The 18850-nt window shown below is 35.4% G+C and overlaps 1 protein-coding gene across 1 annotated transcript in view; it reads right to left on the bottom strand.

The window, feature by feature from the left end:
- LOC106133116 (probable 2-oxoglutarate dehydrogenase E1 component DHKTD1 homolog, mitochondrial) overlaps positions 1-18850 on the bottom strand; it is a 45989-nt gene that overhangs the window by 17743 nt on the left and 9396 nt on the right. Inside the window, exons 7-12 of the mRNA XM_013332735.2 lie at positions 18463-18576; positions 17058-17171; positions 14129-14236; positions 13182-13339; positions 9788-9923; positions 8251-8382 (exon numbers count right to left, since the gene is read on the bottom strand). Of these exons, the coding sequence (XP_013188189.2) occupies positions 8251-8382; positions 9788-9923; positions 13182-13339; positions 14129-14236; positions 17058-17171; positions 18463-18576 (762 nt within the window). The remainder of the gene's footprint in view (positions 1-8250; positions 8383-9787; positions 9924-13181; positions 13340-14128; positions 14237-17057; positions 17172-18462; positions 18577-18850) is intronic.

Raw genomic sequence — 18850 nt, 5'->3', positions numbered from 1 at the left:
ACTGCTCATAAAGGCATGCAAAGCTCCATTCACCATGTTCCCCGCGTTCACTCTCCTTTCAATATCACTATCACACTTGCCATCTGATGTGAACTTTGATCCTAGATATACAAACTCTTTCACTTGCTCCACTTTTTCTCCTCCAATCAAAATATTACATGCTGTCATTTCTTTCTCCATTTCAAAAACCAGTGTTTTAGTTTTACTTACGTCCACTTTCATTCCTTTCTCTTTTAAAGCTTCATGCATACAGTTTACCATCTCCTGTAACTCCTCCGCTGATGACGCCAGTATAACCTGATCGTCGGCATAGAGCAGACATTTGACGAGTAACTCATTCATCCTTAATCCACTTTTAGACTCTTTCAAATCTGTCAAACAGCTATCCATAAATAGGTTGAACAGCCACGGTGACGCAACACATCCTTGCCTAACGCCTTTCTCAATCTTAAACCACTCAGTGTGCGCTCCGTTTATCCTGACACAAGCACTCGAATCCTCATATAAGGATTTCAGTGCTCGTATTAAGAGACTGCTCACCCCATGCATAGAAAGTGCTGACCACAATTCATTCCTCTCAACTCTGTCATAGGCCTTTTCCAGATCTACGAATGTGCAATAGACTTTTTGACTCTTGGCCAAAAACTTTTCGGCTATGCACCGCAAGGAAAAGACCTGATCAGTACATCCCATTCCCTTTCGAAATCCCGCTTGAGCATCCCATATTTTGTCATCAGTTTCATTCCTGACTCTATTAATCAATACCTTAGCATACAATTTGCCGACGACGCTAAGCAGGCTTATACCACGATAATTTTTGCAGTCCAGCTGTGACCCTTTTCCTTTGTAAAGTGGCACGATAACAGCCTTACACCAATCTTTTGGTACTCGGCCGCTTCTCCAACACAAATTGAAAAGGCAGTACAACTGACTAGCTACTACGCCTTTTCCTGCTTTAAGCATCTCGACCGACACTCTATCACACCCAGCAGCCTTTCCCGCTTTCATACTCTTAAGTGCTTCCACAATTTCGAACATTTCAATTTCGCCTTCCATCTCATTCTCTTTTTCTTCGCTATAGCAGAAATCTTTCTTATTTCCTTCCTTTTTTTCAAATAAACTTTCAAAATAGTCCTTCCATATCTTTAGTACACATTGATGATGTAAAAAAAACTTATTGGAAATTGAGTCCACATTAAAATAAAAAAAAAATATTGTTCTTGTTACAAAAAAATCCCAATGATATTACAAATAAACCGTCTTTATCAATATTCGAGTTAAACATTTTTAACATTGAATTAAACTTAACAAGGAATTAGGCCGAGAGGAATTTAAGATATTTTATGGATAACTACGAACTACTTTCGACTTAGCTAGAGCTACGAGATGGCTAGTAATAAGCTGCGAGATGGTTACGACTTAGCTACGAGATGGCTAGTAATAAGCTGCGAGATGGTTACGACTTAGCTTCGAGATAGCTACAACTTAGCTACGAGATGGCTACGACTAAACAGCGAGGTGGTTACGATATAGCTACGAGATGGTAAGGATAAAAAAAAATACCACCGATAGGTAAATAATATCGTAGCGACACAGAATTATTAATAAAACTGACAGAGATTTAAACTTTTACTCAAGTTGATTGTCCTGAAAAGTTAAATTCGTGAGTTTTAAACGGTTATCGCATGAAAATCCAAACAGGTGTTTGTATAGCTTTTATAAAGCGGATTTAGATTTTCAGTTTGAAAATTTGCCGACATTTTTTACCGGCACGTCATATCGGATTTTCGGCAAACGAGTATTAAAAGTTTGTTTTTGTGTTTCAACCGGTATAGAGTCGGATAAAAATTTAACATTCATGATACAATTTGCAGGTGAATTGAAACCTTGTTTTTTATGTTTAAAGGGGTAAATATGTAAATTAGAAATAAAGAGTCTTTATTGATTCAAATACCGATCTCACAGAAAATAATGTACTCAAGGTCGAAAAAAAAAGAAAGAAGTTTTAATTAGAAAAATCGAGTATTACTGCATGAAATTCTTTCTTCTAGGTCACCACCTAGCATCTAGCTAGCCCATCGGCTAGCAACCTGTCACAAGTTGAATCATCTTAATTCTATTATTAAGCCATGCAGCTGATAGTTGCCTTCAGGCAAGGTATATACATGATTATATGTAGCTACTTGCTGTCCCGGCAAACGTTGTTTTTCCATATAAATTATTTTAAGTAATTGCTAGTTGAAAAAAAAATTACGGGTGGACAACCCTTATCACTAAGGGGTATGAAAAATAGATGTTGGCCGATTCTCAGACCTACTCAGTATGCACACAAAATTTCATGAGAATCGGTTGATCCGTTTCGGAGGAGTACGTGAACGAACATTGTGACACGAGAATTTTATATATAAGATATTATATTGCATAAGAATGACATGTACACAAACTTTGTAATATGATAAAATATTTTATATTTATTTTTCTAATGCATTTAACTCAGTCGATTTCGAGATTCTTCTTGCAATAATGTACAGTCTTAACTTCTCCTCTTCTACCCTGGCCTGGTTTCGTTCTTATCTTACTGGGCGGCGTCAGTTGGTCAGAATCTCTTAACCAGAATAATTGAAAGTGGCACTTAACGTACCTACTGACGAATTGACTTTTCAGTTTCAATATTAGGTTTTAGACAAAGGGTTATATTAATTAACTAGTTTTGAACTTACATACGTCTGTATCCCATTGGATAACTTAATGTAAGAAAATTTATTAACAAATTAAAAAAAAGCATTTCTCTTATACTAATCATCTTGCACAGAAATGTGAAACTCACGATTATCCCTTTTTTATAGTATAAAGTCAAAAAGTCAAGAAAGTCTGTCTGTCTGTGTGTCTGTTCCGCTTTAACAGCTAAATCGCTGGACCGATTAAAATGAAATTTTGCACAGATATAGAATAGATATTTGGGAGTAACGTAGGTTTATTCTGGAATTTCCCACGGGAGCGAAGCCCCGCGCAAATGCTGTAACCTATATACATATATGTTTATACTAGCTTTCCCCCGCGACTCCGTCCGCGCGGATGTCGGTCTTCCCGTAGATGGTTTATTTCTCCATTTTATTTTCAGTCCGGTCAATTTAGACCAAAAAATAGGAATGAAGCTACATTAATTCCCATCAAGCTGAAAAAGAGTATAATTGTTTAAAACACAATCAAAAGCATTATTTCAAAATTCCCCATGATTCCGGTTTAAGAAAAATAATTACCCAAGGTCAAAGGTAAGAAAATGGGATTTTCACGATTTTCTTCAAAACGGTAAGTTTTATGGGAAAATTACCTCAGACATAGATTGTAGATCATAAAGATATCTATAAAAAGGAATCAATATTTTTTTTCAATAAAGCTACCGTTTCTAATATATTACGATGCAAAAAGTTGCAAGCGTCATAATATGCATAAGCACGTCTCGTATATACTCTATGTAGCAGTAATATAAGTCAAAATATTGTTCTGTCGGTAATTTCAACTTGAATTCAAAATATAAAATATACATAAGTATAATGAAACCCAGTCCCTTCATTTATACTGTAGTGAAACCTTGAGACAAAATCTGTCTCTCTGTTTAATTGTGTACGTGGCTAGGGTCGTATACCTAGGGCGCCATGCCGCCCTAAATAATATAATCCTCCGTGCTCTTGCCACCATCCATGTTTCAGCCGTTCAAGAACCAAACGGTCTGGCTCAGGATGATGCCAAGAGACCGGTTGGTATGACTTTGGTACCCTGGAGATTGGGGCGGCCTTTGGTGTGGGATGCTACTTGTGTCGACACACTTGCGCCGTCTCATCTTCAGGTTACTAAATCTAAGGCCGTTCTGCTTCAAATGAGGCAAAAAACCTCAAAAGGCGCAAATATGTAGTTATCGGTAATATCTATACTTTTGAACCTTTTGGGGTAGAAACTCTGGGACCGGGGGGCCTATCTGCCCATCAGCTTTTCCGACAATTGTCGAAAAAGCTAATTGAGGTATCTCTTGACCGGAAGGCTGGAAATTATCTGGCTCAGAGAATCAGCCAGCCTTCTGGGCACATTCCCGCATGTTGATGCTATGCAAGGACTGTACAATTTATAAATTAAATTTTAGTTTGTAGTCATCTTTTTTCTTTCTTTTTATAAGTAGTTTTAGTTTTAATTTGATTATTGCATTGAATTTGATAATTGTAATCTCTATTATTGTCCTAAGATGATTTTCTTCACTTAGCGTTATTCTATTTTTTTTAAATAATAAATGCGAAAGTTAGTCTTGAGTGCCACTGCGTAGTGAAAACACGTGTTTATTCTAACTTACTTCAGACTTTTTCAAGTTTAATAATAAAAATGTTAAAAAAAAACGCGCTAATAGTACACTACCTCAGAGATGGCAAGGAAACGGATGCATATTATGACGCTTGCAACTTTTTGCATCGTTATATCTCAGAAACGGTAGCTTTGTTGAAAAAAATTATTGATACCTTTTTTATAGATAACTTTATGATCTACAATTTATGTCTGAGGTAATTTTCCGATTTGAAAAACTTACCGTTTTAAAGAAAATTGCGATACACCCATTTTTTACCTTTGACCGTGAGTAAATTTTTTTCCTTAAACCGGAATCATGGGGAATTTTGAAATAATGCTTTTGATTGTGTTTTAAATAATTATACTCATTTTCAGCTTGATGGGAATTAATGTAGCTATGTAGTATTTTTTTCATAGTAATTAGTAGCGGCCCGCTTGTGCAGCAAACGGTTCAAGCCAAAGCCGACTTTCGGCGCTACAGGTTACGGCGCTAAATCCACTGCGGGTACAGAACAACGTCTATGGATAAACTGAAAAATTAAGATTTTTTTTCTTCGTATTTTTTCGGGATAAAAAGTATCCTATTTTACGCCCAGGATAATAAGGTATAATTTTACCAAGTTTCATCAAAATCGAACCGTTAGTTTTCACGTGATGCCTGAACATACAGACAGACAGACAAAAATTTTTTTAATCACATTTTTGTGTTTGGTATCGATCCAGTAACACCCCCTGCTATTTATTTTTTCAATACTTTCAATGTACAGAATTGACCTTTCTACAGATTTATTATATGTATAGATAATGTCAGCGCCTGTCAAATTACGCCGACATTGCAAATTCGACAAGATTAAACGAAAAAGTTTTATGTCCTACGACTCTCTACTGATTGACAGACAATTTTCTTTTGCGTGTCGTTTCAGAAATTTTCATGTTTCTGTGTTTTGTATTTATTTTTACCTGTAATTTGTTTTCATCTAAGTTTTTTTTTATCTTTAATTGAGTTTCCATGAGAGTAATCAAGTTATCCAAATGAGAATAACGACCGCAATATGTTTTGTTGTGTCGAATCCAAAATGTTATTATCATACATCAATTCGTCATCACTTCACTATCATTATACTACATATTATAAACTCCAATATCTCTGTCTATTTGTATGCGCAAATCTTGAAAATTCGTGGACGGATTTTGTTCCTGTTGAACAATTCAATGTTGGAAAGAGGATTTTCTAAAGAAGGTTTAATTTATAAATGTTACTCGTGCGAAGTCGGGGCGGTTCACTAATACGTAGGTACATGAAATGATTAACATACACAAGAAACTAAACATCAGAAAGTTTTGTTTTACAGTTTCATCATACTGAACTACCTAGTCTATTTAGAATTCTGTGGTATTATGGTATAAAACCTTATGAACCATATCATATTTACTTAGATACATACTTACTACTAATAAGTTATCCCTTTAATATAAACACTCAACTTTTAATGTAACAGCATATAAATACGACTAGTTATATCATATATTTAAATGCTGTTATATTAAAAGTTTCACTTAAAAGCCGTGAGGTTGATATCGTAAAAGCGTGGAAAATAAAAATAGTATTTTTATTGGAGCGAAGTTCAGAAAAACAATTCGTAGAAAAGTTCTTATTTCTTGCCTTTATAGTCCAAGAGCCCGTGAACGCCAGACATACCCACTCGCTCCAGTTACATGTAGTAACTCCGCACTCTTGCATCTTTGACTCACTCCAATGCGTCTGGCAGGATAATAGAACCTTCAAAAATGTCTGGCTACTACAGAAACGTTGTTTGAATAATTCCCCAAAAAATATGTATAAAATTCAGATTTTACAAAACGACGTAAGTAGAGTTACAAAATATTATAGTTTAGGGGTGTCTGGCAAGGGGTTGCAACCATAGTAGGTGTCTGGCAATGAGTAACGCGAGTTTGTGTATTATTACGGATAAAATATCAAAAAATTGAGCTTTACAAATTAATGAATTTCAGGTTGAAAAAAGTATACCTTTATTACCTGCTACCTGCCAAAGCAACCACTGCCTGAGTATCATAGCTGGGGATCGTTCCTCTGTACTAGAGGCATATTTACAGAAACTTTCAGCTTTTACAAAATAAGGTATGTCTGGCGTTCACGGGCTCTTGCTCTATTAGAGAAATGTCGTAGCGACGCTGATTCTGTTTTGCTCCGACATAGCTTAGTTTGCAAAGAGAAAATAACGAGGCTTATTGTTCTTCACTTTGTTATAATTCTCGATGAAAGTACATGTTTATATGACGGTGTCGGTTGCGCAGCGGTAGTGCGCTTATCTGTGACACCGTAGGTCCCGGGTTCGAATCTCGTCCAAGGCATGATGAGAAACGAATTTTCTCTGATTGGCCTTGGTCTTGAATGTACATATAATATGTATATTATATAAAATAAACAAATACAATGTGTCATCAAACTAAAAAACACCAGCCAACTGGTTAGAGTTGCATTACTCGTAAATAGCAAACAAACCAGAATGCTAACGATAATTTTTAAACACTAGTGACAACAAAACTTAAATCTATAACAAATAAAATAATAAAAAAGTAAGAAAAATAATTGTTTAAGTGTGGTCTCCCTAACTTTGTCTTATATAAATTGAATATAAATTATGCATTTAATACTCGTAAAGCACTTATTCAAATTTATACACTTGAAACTGCTTACATTTTCTGATGCGGTTAATTACATGATTTAATTAATGAAAGGTTTTTCTCATTAAGTTTGAATATGACTGAAAGCAGATGAAAGGAAATGGGATGCCCTTTAGCCAGTAGCAAAGGTTATATTTTAAGATTTTTTTTAATACTAAATACTTTTTAATAATATTTATAGGTTATTTTTTAAGAAAACATGTATTATAATGTGAGTTATAATGTCATGTACGTTTATGTTGTTTGACTGACTTTGTTTGTTGTGCGTTTGTTAGGTTGAATTGAAACTTTTTAATAGTTTTACATAGTAATTAGGCACCGAAATACATTCTTAAATCAATAATTATTTTTATGAGTAAATCTATACTATTAAAGTATTTTAAATGTGAAAGTGTGTCGTCACGTCGACGCCACTGCACCGATCTTCATGAAATTTTGCATACAGATGGTATGTAAAACGGAGATGGACCGTGGGCGAATGCTAGTATTGTTGTAATAATATTTCTCTTCATGGGCAATCTCTATTCACAACTATCAGCTGAGAGCTCTGTTTTAATTAAAAATTGCGTGTATATATTACATACATATGGTCACGTCTATATCCCTTGCGGGGTAGACAGATCCAACAGTCTTGAAAAATGACTGAATGGCCACTTTCAGCTGTTTGGCTTAATGATAGAATACATACATACATACATATAATCACGTCTATATCCCTGGCGGGGAAGACAGAGCCAACAGTCTTGAAAAGACTTACAGGCCACGTTCAGCTGTTTGGCTTTATGATGGAATTGAGATTCTAATAGTGACAGGTTGCTAGCCCATCGCCTAAAAGAAGAATCCCAAGTTTATAAACCTATCCCTTAGTCGCCTTTTACGACATCCATGGGAACGAGATGGATTGTTCCTATTTTTTTTATTGGTACCGGGAACCACACGGCAATGATAGAATATCTCTTATATATAAAATTCTCGTGTCACAATGTTTGTCTCCGTACTCCTCCGAAACGGCTTTACCGATTTTAACCAAATTTTGCATGCATATTCAGTAGGTCTGAGAATCAGCTAATCATTCGGCATTCATCGGCATCTATTTTTCATACCCCTAAGTGTTAAGGGTTGTCCACACTTAACTAAAAAATATTTATATGGCAAAACAACGTTTGCCGGGACAGCTAGTATATATATATATATGCAAGTATTTATACTTACAAAGTCACCAGGAAAGCTGACTGAGGCCTGGCCGACCACCTTCAGCAGTCCTGTGTCTACTCCGGTGTCCCAGGTCTCGACGCTGCGAGGTGCTGGACCCATTTTGGACCACTGGTCTTGGAAGTAAGATACCTGGACAGTTGCGAAGTTATGTTGTGTAAGTTTTATAATTTTATGTTATTAATAAAATTAATTCCTTTAAAGGAAATAAGTGGAGTGATCTCCAAGATATTTTCTGGTAAAATCGTTGCAACAAGCTTCGTTTAGGATATAATATTCTGGGTATAATCTACCTTGAGATCGGTTACCTAAGATTTATTTTATATTACTATACTTATCACTACATAGTATAAAACAAATTTGCTATTTTAGTCTGTTTTTCTGTATGCTTAAATCTTTAAAATTACGCAACGGATTTTGATGCGGTTTTTTGTAACAGATAGAGTGATTCAAGAGAAAGGTTTTTATGTATAATAACATTTATAATTTTGCACCCGTGCGAAGCCGGGGCGGGTCGCTAGTTGAATTTAAATGACAATAGACGTGAAATTTAAATACATACATACATAAATATGGTCACGTCTATATCTCTTGGTGGGAAGACAGAGACAACAGTCTTGAAAAGACTGATCGGCCACGGTCAGCTATTTGGCTTAATGATAGAATTGATATTCAAATAGTGACAGGTTGCTAGCCCATCGCCTAAAAAAAGAATCCCAAGTTTGTAAGCCTATCCCTTAATCGCCTTTTACAACATCCATGGGAAACAGATGGAGTGGTCCTATTCTTTTTTGTATTGGTGCCGGGAACCACACGGCAATTTTCAATAGCCTGAGTAAAGGGCGTCATTAGTACTTGGCACACTTCTACAGTGAAAACACGTCCTTGTGTTAACTGCAAAAAAGGTTGTATTTGATTGTGATTTGGCGTTATTAATGAAGACTCATTGTGACCAAGGTTAAGGGTCGTAGGTTAAGCGTATAGGCTCCATTTTAATTAAATGCGTTGTTAGCGATTTGAAGGGCTGTGTGAAGATTCCCATTTTGTAAATAAATTTTCTGTTTAGCGAAATAAAGAAAATAAAAAAAGAAGGGTACGAATTAACATTTTACTATACTTAACTACTTCTTATACTAATTGAAAAAAAATCTAAAAATCAGTATTTTAGAGTTGGGTACGTAAAGCAACTATAACTAAAAAGGGTTGAATTCATTTAAGTGTCATTAAAGTTTCATCTCCCTGGCGGGATGATTTGCTTGGTATATTAGACGAAAATTGTAAAATCATTTCTCGAATGCCAATTGATTTTTTTTTCTAAGCCATGAATTAAGACCTTTATATCAGACAAGTCAAATAAAATTAAAAAAAACCTCATGACTGAAACAACCACTGGATTTGATAATTCTCCTTATAATCCTACTGTGACAGAAGTAGGGTTATGTGTTTTCATGTCATTTGTAATTCTTGTGATTGATTTTGTTCTGTCATTGATGACAGACGAAGCCGTGATAATGATAATTGAGATAGTAGGACTTACTTCAGGCTTATACGATGGAACAGCTTCGAATTGTGATTGCAAATACTTGGTGTACTCCTCAGTGATGCGGCTCACTTGCTCAGGAGATAAGACTCCTTCTGACACCAGCCTTTCTGCGTACAGATCTGGTATGGACCTTAAAAATAAGTCAAAAAATGAGGAAACGTGCCTTTTTCCTGGACTTAGTCACGGTTGTGTCCTCACCTTTCTAGAGGTACGCCTGTGACCATGACTCTTCACTTTTTGAGATTTAAAATATGTATTGCTATTGACAAAGAGATATCGATCTATGAGATATATCATATAAAATTAAAAACATACATACATACATATGGTCACGTCTATATCCCTTGTGGGGTAGACAGAGCCAACAGTCTTAAAAAGACTGATCGGCCACGTTCAGCTATTTGGCTTACTGATAGTATTGAGATCCAAATAGTGACAGGTTGCTAGCCCATCGCCTAAAAAATAATCTCAAGTTTGTAAGCCTATCCCTTAGTCGCCTTTAACGACATCCATGGAAAAGAGATGGAGTGGTCCTATTCTTTTTTGTATTGGTGCCGGGAACCACACGGTACTATTAAAAAAGAATTTTAAAAAGAAATTCTAATTCTAAAAATGAATTTTTTTCTCATCAAAGCATGTTTTAAACTACGTAATTAAGATGCTTTGAAAAGAATTTTTTGGGAGATGACAACATCATCATCCGAAAACGCCACTCCTTTCCTGGAATTTGAATTAACTTTAGTGCTAGATCTTTATTAATCTCATTTCATTTGTTTCTACACGTATTTCACAAAAGCGAGCGAGTCTCATTTCATACACAACATTTGGGAGTGCAGTCGGAGGAAAGTTGTTGTGTAACTCAATTGTCTGCGCGCGCGGAATGCACCGGAGACAATAGATTAATTCGAGTTGGCAACACCACTGACAGTTTACAAGTTTTGTGCATTGAATGAATGTTCCCAACCCAACGTACGTTCTTGTTATATGGTGGAACCACGTAAATCTTAATATGGGTTCACGTTTCTGTGGACGAAACTATATTCCAGGTATATCAGCTCTCTGTCAGACTAGGAACTGTGTTTTAGTATTTGCCCGCGAACTTAATGTGCTGATTGATAAGCAATGTAATTTATTTTCTTTGTATTACGGGATGAAAGGGACCTATAAAAATAAAACATACATCAGTTTTTAACACTCCCCAATCACCTACTCGATTGTTATGAGAATTTCGTACAGATTTTGCTTAGTGCGTGAAGAAAATAAAACGGAAAAAAATCTAAAAATAGTCGGTGTGACTTGTTTGGGTCGTGATTATTAGGAGACCTCGGGCTCCTTCAAATGGAGGGCGTATTAGGGTCCAACATAAGAAGACGATGATGAAGGATACTGATATTTACTGTTATTGTCATAAGTGCTAAACATTTTAATACGTAGCTATTACGTTTATGACATCCTTAGAAATGTGGAGTCATGGAGGTAATATCGGTTTAATACTTCATAGCCCCGAGTTATGATATATTAAACTATAAACCGCATTTTCTGAGTTTAGTATCAAATAACATCATATTATTTGTACCCAAATATAGACGGATACTTATCTTCATCATGAAAAAAGATTTTTTTTAAAATTATATTTTATAATAATAAGGACATTTATGGTTTGTGTTTATTATAAAAATAGTGGTGATCCAATCAAAAAGGTTCTAGTTTCCTAGATATTTGAGATTTCGTGAAAGGCGTGGGAAATTATCATTTCGCGATTTCATGCAAATCTATTATTTTATATTAATCTTGAAATCAGGTACACAACGTGATATGCCATGTTTATTATTGCGATTAAAGTTTTAACTTTCAATGTCTGTCTCCCAACTTTTGTAAGTGAGAACTTTGAATTTTTTCTCAAAGACTTTTAGTAAATTTTATTGCTTTTTTCACATGATCAACCAACTATCAGCCTTGATAATACAACTCAAATTTTACCTAAACGTTTGGAATGTCACATTGTAGGATAAGTTAGTTTCCTCGGCTTTTCCTCAATGATTGGTTATCAAAGATTACTTATTTCCTGCACGTGATGAGACCGAGGTGTTTGCTACCTTTTACTTCGAATGTATGTCCAATCCATTGCAGTATCGCTATTAAAGGCCATTTTTTTCTTGACACTTCTTTTATTCGCAACCCATTTTATTTTATACATTTATTTAAGCGGTAATTGGAAATATATAGTTTAAGTCTAGTCCTCCGTAGATTTAAAGTATGTACACTTACAGTCAATAGCAAATGTACCTGACTTCTTTTATGGTTTTGGTTTGAACATGGTGTTGTTTTCTGCTGTTGACTGTTGGCGTGAGAATAGAGTGATTGAACTGTGAGTTCGTGATTTTAGCTGATGATACGGTTCCTATAACGGAAAGCTTGTAAGAACCATAGGTTGTGCTATGTATAGTGTCATTTACTGTATGTTTTAACATACATACATGTATAAATATAGTCATGTGGTTTGCCTAGGGATTTCGTGAAATTTCTGATATCCTCATTTCTCTGCGACATATATATATATATAATTATAGTCATGTCTATATCCCTTGCGGGGTAGACAGAGACAAAGTCTTGAAAAAACTGAAGAGCCAACCGCTTTATGATGAAATTGAGATTCGAAATAGTGACAGGTTGCTAGCCCATCGCCTACAAGAGGAATCCGAAGTTTATAAGCCTATCCCTTAGTCACCTTTTACTACATCTATGGGAAAGGTTGATGATGATGAGAAACATGGAGTGGTTTTATTCTAAGGTTATGGAAACCACATGGTTATATATTTATGTTTATCTCTTATATATAAAATACTGGTGTCACAATGTTCGTTCTCGTACTCATACGAAACAGCTTGACCGATACTCATGAAATTTTGTGAGCATATTGAGCAGGTCTGAGAATCGGCCAACATCAATTTTGTCATACCCCTTAGTGATAAGTGTTGTCCACCCTTAACATTTTTTTAACTAGACATTACTTATTAATATGGCAAACTAGAAATTATTAATATGGCAAAACAACGTCTGCCGGGACAGCTAGTATAGTATGTACTAGCTGTGCCCGCGTCTTTGTCCGCGTGGAATAGTTATTTTGGTCATCATTGAAGCCCTCAAGGACGAATAATTTTCCCCGTTTTTTTTCACATTTTCCATTATTTCTTCGCTTCTTATAGTTACAGCGTAATGTTATATAAAGCCTAAAGCCTTCCTCAATAAATGGTCTATTCAACACAAAAAGGATTTTTCAATTCGAACCAGTAGTTCCTGAGATTAGCGCGTTCAAACAAACAAACAAACAAACAAACAAACAAACTCTTCAGCTTTATAATATTAGTATAGATATAAATCCACTTACTTTCTACTGTGTATGAGTTTATACATGAGGGGGTTGGTGAAGGTCGGGTCATCCAGCTCGTTGTGTCCCCAACGCCTATAGCAGTTGTAGTCTATGAACACGTCCTTCCGGAATTGTCTTTGGTACTCGAACGCTATGTTTGTTGCTTTCACCACGAGCTAAAATGTGATAAGAAATTGAGTAATGTGATGTTATCGACATTTTGAAACACCATGTTAATATAGTTGATAGATTGATTGATCGTGTTATAAGTAGAATAGAATAATTTCAATGAACTTGTATTAGTTCATTTTGATCAGTGTGCTAATCTGATAGAAATATAAAACTTAATTTTTTTCTCTTAGATCTTTAGAAAGTTACATCGAAGTAAGTGACAAAATGAAAAACTAAATACATTCGGGTTGAAGGAAAACTGCACTTGGAAAAATCAAACTGTACTATAATGCATTTTTTTTAACAAAAAAGTAATAATAATGGTGTAAGTATAAAACAAAATTGTATACCTCGCTTTCGGAAACACATTAATTAGTAATTTACTACGCGCTTAAAGATTAATTTCTTTTTTAAAAAAACATATTTTCTTCTTTTCTTCGTGGCCAGTATATCAACCTTCATGCACTATATGCTCTTTTAAGATAGTTACATAGCACAAAACTTTTAAGAAAAATAATACTTCCGAATAATAATTCACATAAAAATCGGTCCACTATTGTGTATCTATGCTTTGATGCCACAACCAGGCAACAATACATCGGGTCTGATAGACGCTTAAAAATTATAACAAACCTTGTTTTTTTCGGGGGTTAAGAGTAAACAAACAGCTTAACTTATCGACCACATATCACCATGTCAACCCTAGAATGATTGAGAGTAAGTACCAGAACAGATGGCGAAAAAAAACAAAATGGCGCACTTACAACCTCCATCGCAATGAATATTTATCTTACCTCGGGGTAGTCCCCATTCACATGTATAACTGGGACGGAAATAGTTTTTGCCAGGTCCGTCACGTAGCGGCAGGAGCGGCCTCTTAGAGCCGGCAGTGTGAATCCGACCTGCAAATAATATATGAGATGAAAACTTGTTGTGACAGGAAAGTTAAGGCTGAGCGTCGCGAAAACGTTATCTGTGTTTTGTAAAATGCTACATGTCGATCTTCCCAGAGTAAACTCGGGGCCCTCATTTGATTACGAACCAGAAGTTGGAAAGTCAGGTAATGACATTTATATACCGTGTGGTTCCCGGCACCATTACAAAAAAGAATAGGACCACTCCATCTCTTTCCCATGGATGTCGTAAAAGGCGACTAAGGGATAGGCTTATAAACTTGGGATTCCTCTTTTAGGCGATGGGCTAGGAACCTGTCACTATTTGAATCTCAAATCAATTCTATCATCAAGCTAAATAGCTGAACGTGGCCATTCAGTCTTTCTAAGACTGTTGGCTCTGTCTACCCCGCAAGGGATATAGACGTGACCATATGTATGTATGTATGTATGACATTTATATACAACATAGGTACATGGAAAGTCACGTCTTTATTTCTTAATTAATATTCATATATCATTAGGCGAAACAGCTGAACGTGGTCTATCAGTCTTTTCAGACTGTTTTTTAATGATAATTTGTTTGTATTTATGCCTTGGGTTAGACAGCGTCAACAGTTTCGAAAAGGGAAAGCCGCGTTCAGTATGGCTTTAAGATGGAATTAAGATTAGACAAATAGTGACAGGTTGCCCATCGCCTAAACTAAGAATCCCTAGTTTTTATACGTCTTTCTCTTGATTAAGCCAAGTACCAGATCATTATGGCGATCCTATTAACCGAATCGGGATCATGATCATTTTCTTGCCTAAATGTTTAGGATAATTACGTACATGAATCAAACGGGTGATTTCGTAGGACTAAATAATGTTTACGAGGTTGCGTGATGTTTAGTGATTTGTAATTGTAGTATTATCTACCTACATACCCAAAGCAGATCTTTTTTTTCTGTAATTTCGCTAAATTAACATATCACGCATAAATTGATACGCTAATTAGTGCCGTGTGGTTCCCGGCACATAAGAATAGGACCACTCGATATCTAACCCATGGATGTCGTAAAAGGGGACTATGGGATAGGCTTACAAACTTGGTATTCTACTTGAATGTGATAGGCTAGCTAATTGTCACAGCTATACATAGCTTTACGATAGAATTGAGATTCAAATAGGCCACAATAGGAATAAAAAGGCCACGATGAACTGAAGTTCAACATGGCCGTTTTGGCTTTTCAAGATTGTTGGATCTGTCTACGCCGCAAGGGATATAGACGCGACTATATGTATGCATGTTTGACATACATACATATGTTGCATGCATAAATTGCGTTATAATAACTTAAAAAACGCGACGTCTTTACTTTTTCTCCAGTTTATGTAACTAATAAAAACCCGTGTGAAGTTTGTAACTTTTTATCCAATTTTGGTAGCTTCGTTTTAAGTTAGTTCCAGTCAAGTCGACACTCTTCTAAGTTATAAGGAATATCAACTAAGTACGAGTACCTACTAAACTTTGTGACGATGTAATACTGACAGAGGTTACTTTCTAAAAGTTTGCTTTTCGGCACAAAATTAGTGTTTTGGCGAAATTATTTTAGAGTCTGTGCATTATTAACACGTTTTCGTGAGTAACTTTATACATATTTAATGAATAAATACGTAATTAAAATAAATTATTTAATTTTTATATATTTATAGAGTTTCGGGAAACTGACCTAAATTTCCCACACCAGGATAGGGTCACAAGCACTAGGAAGATGAGTTTTAATGAATAAGTATGTTATTCCCTTTTTTACAGATATTAATTGCAATAAAATCTTCGTTATTTTCACATAAGTTGTGAAAATACATTGCACAGAAACCTTCACATCTACAAAACTGGGTCCAACATGGGTACAAAAACAGCTGAACGTGGCCTTTCAGTCTTTTTAAGACTGTAAGCTCTGTCTACCCCGCAAGGGATATAGACGTGACTAAATGTATGTATGTACGCAATATGTGTAAGATTCCCCTGTTAGTTTGCGGTCGGACCGGATTCGCTTCTCGTAAACTCGATTTATCTAATCCACGATCGTGGGTAAAGGCAGACCCTTGGCTCTTCTCGAGAGATTACATACATATAAACACGTCTTTATCCCCTACGGAGTAGACAGAGCCAACAGTCTTGAAAGGCTGATGGGCCACGTCCAGCTGTTTTGCTTAATGATAGAATTGAGATTCAAATAGTGACAGGTTGCTAGCCCATCGCCTAAAAGAAGATGTTTAGGACAAATGCCAGGAAATATAGCCCATTTTTTTGGTACTTTACAGATTTTTTTCGTGTCGACGATGTGCTAGCTAAAATTAGCCACTATTAAAATCTTAAATCCATCATGAAGCTATACATTTGACCGTCGCCTTTCAGTCTTACAGACTGCTGGCTCTTTCTACACCGCAAGGGATATAGACGTGACTTTATGTATGTATGTTTATTGTAACAAACGACGTATGAAGATTGTTTACCATTATTTCGGTTACTACTTAAGATATGGGCTAGGATAGATAGATAGATAAAGCTAAATTTTGTACTGGTGCTGTGTGGTTCCCGGCACCAGTACAAAAAAAAATAGGACCACTCCATCTCTTTCCCATGGATGACGTAAAAGGCAACTAAGGGATAGGCTTACAAACTTGGGATTAGTTTTTTAGGCGATGGGCTAGCAATCTGTCCCTATTTGAATCTCAATTCTATCATTAAGCCAAATAGCTGAGCGTGGCCTATTCAAGACTGTTGGTTCTGTCTACCCTACAAGTTATTTAGACGTGACCATATGGATGTATGTATAAAGCTAACCTGATTATTTACGACTACATGCAGAGACCCGCCGACGTTGAAATGCGGGGCTTGAGACAACATCAAAGTTTCTTGGTTCACCCCCTGGCCTGTGAACGCTGCGTCTCCATGGATCTAAAAGTAAATGTGAAATATGATACTAAAATAAATTTCGTTCACAATAAATTTTGACCAAGGCCAAGTAAAATGTCGTTTATCTAGCTTCGTAGTGATAAAAGTAAACGGTCTTTTTCTTAGTTTTTCATTACCCAAGGAACTAAGGAACAATTCAAGGGATTTTCTTCCAGTAGTAACATTTAATCAGCAACAGGTTAAGCAGTGAATTGAAAAAAAATGTTGAAAAATTTTCCTGATTGGTATCACAAGATGGGTTTTCGAATTAAGATAAAGTTATTTGCATTTTGATTAAAAAAATAGCTTGCCTTTTTTCATAAGTTTAAAAATAGAACTAAGCGGCGTCGAGCGGTATTGCCCAATTAATTTGTTTCGTTCCTCGCAAAAATTAGAGAGAAAAAAAACAATTAATTTTATTTAAAACTCGGGCTCGTTCAGTAATGGGCCCGTTCAGAAATTACATATTATGTTGTCGATATTCTTTTTCTCTTTCTTTTTGCACTATTTTACTAATTTCAGTACGCGCTTATTAATCATTAAATATTACTGGAACATAAACGTATTTAGAAATTGACTTATTTGGGTGCCAGTCTGTCACAACATGTATGTATGTGTATAAGAGGTTGTGCAATAAGTTTAAATAATGCTTAAGTTGTCGGTAAACCAAGTAAATAAAAATGTAATCATTTTTCCTTTAAAAAAATTAAAGAAATAAACACCAACTTTCGACCCCGATTAAAAAAATCAAGAAAACTTATAAATTAAAATATAATCAATTTAACCTGGTGATCTGATGAGGTGAAGTACTTATTGGTTTTTATGTACAGCGTCAGCCGTTTGATTCAAGAATTTAAAACAAATTATAATTTTACACCTACCGTTAAGAATGAATACATAAGGAATGACATATTTCTAATATGTAGTTTAGGGATTCATCTATAAACCGTCAGCTAGTGTCAATCAGTTAGTCAGTAAATTAATCAGTTTCTTGTATTTTTAATCATACATACATCACGCCTCTTACCGGAGATACTCATTTTTCCACTTGCCACGTACATATCATCTCTGCATACTTTTTTCGCTTCATACATATTTATAACTCTCTTCATGCAAGCTTAGCGGTTTTACATGTTAGATTAAACCAAATTAGTATCTACTTCACCTCATCAGATCACCTATTCTTCTTTAATATCTTAGTTGAATGGTAAATTTATCATTTTCTTAGCACATAATAGTGCTTGATTCTTTAGAAGAAAAAACTATTGTCGTTAAAAAAAAACTATTTTAATACCTGCACGTTCAGAAACTTGTCTCCCATTTTGGAAGTCTTATTCTCGCTGTAATGCCCTTCCCGATACTGCAACTGCTTGGACCTTGTTTTCCCCATAGATACTGGATTGGCAGCCTGAATATAATATGATATAAATAGGTATTTATTATAAGATCATGGTCTTCATATTTCAAAGAATCGTAATGACTTCATGATTTGCCCGGTTCGAGGAAATAAATATATTGATGAAAATAAATATATTGTATTTTTAATCATGTTTTTAGCCGTACCAATCGCCTTATTTAGGGGCCCGTGGCGAAAATGAAGTTAGTTAGTCAGTTTATTAAATCTTAATTGTTCGAGTGAAACATTAAATGAGTATATAATAAAATACAATGCGCATAGAAAA

Source organism: Amyelois transitella, chromosome 10, assembly GCF_032362555.1.
Source record: "Amyelois transitella isolate CPQ chromosome 10, ilAmyTran1.1, whole genome shotgun sequence".
Lineage (NCBI taxonomy): Eukaryota > Metazoa > Arthropoda > Insecta > Lepidoptera > Pyralidae > Amyelois > Amyelois transitella.
This window is presented reverse-complemented; position numbering and strand designations above follow the sequence as displayed.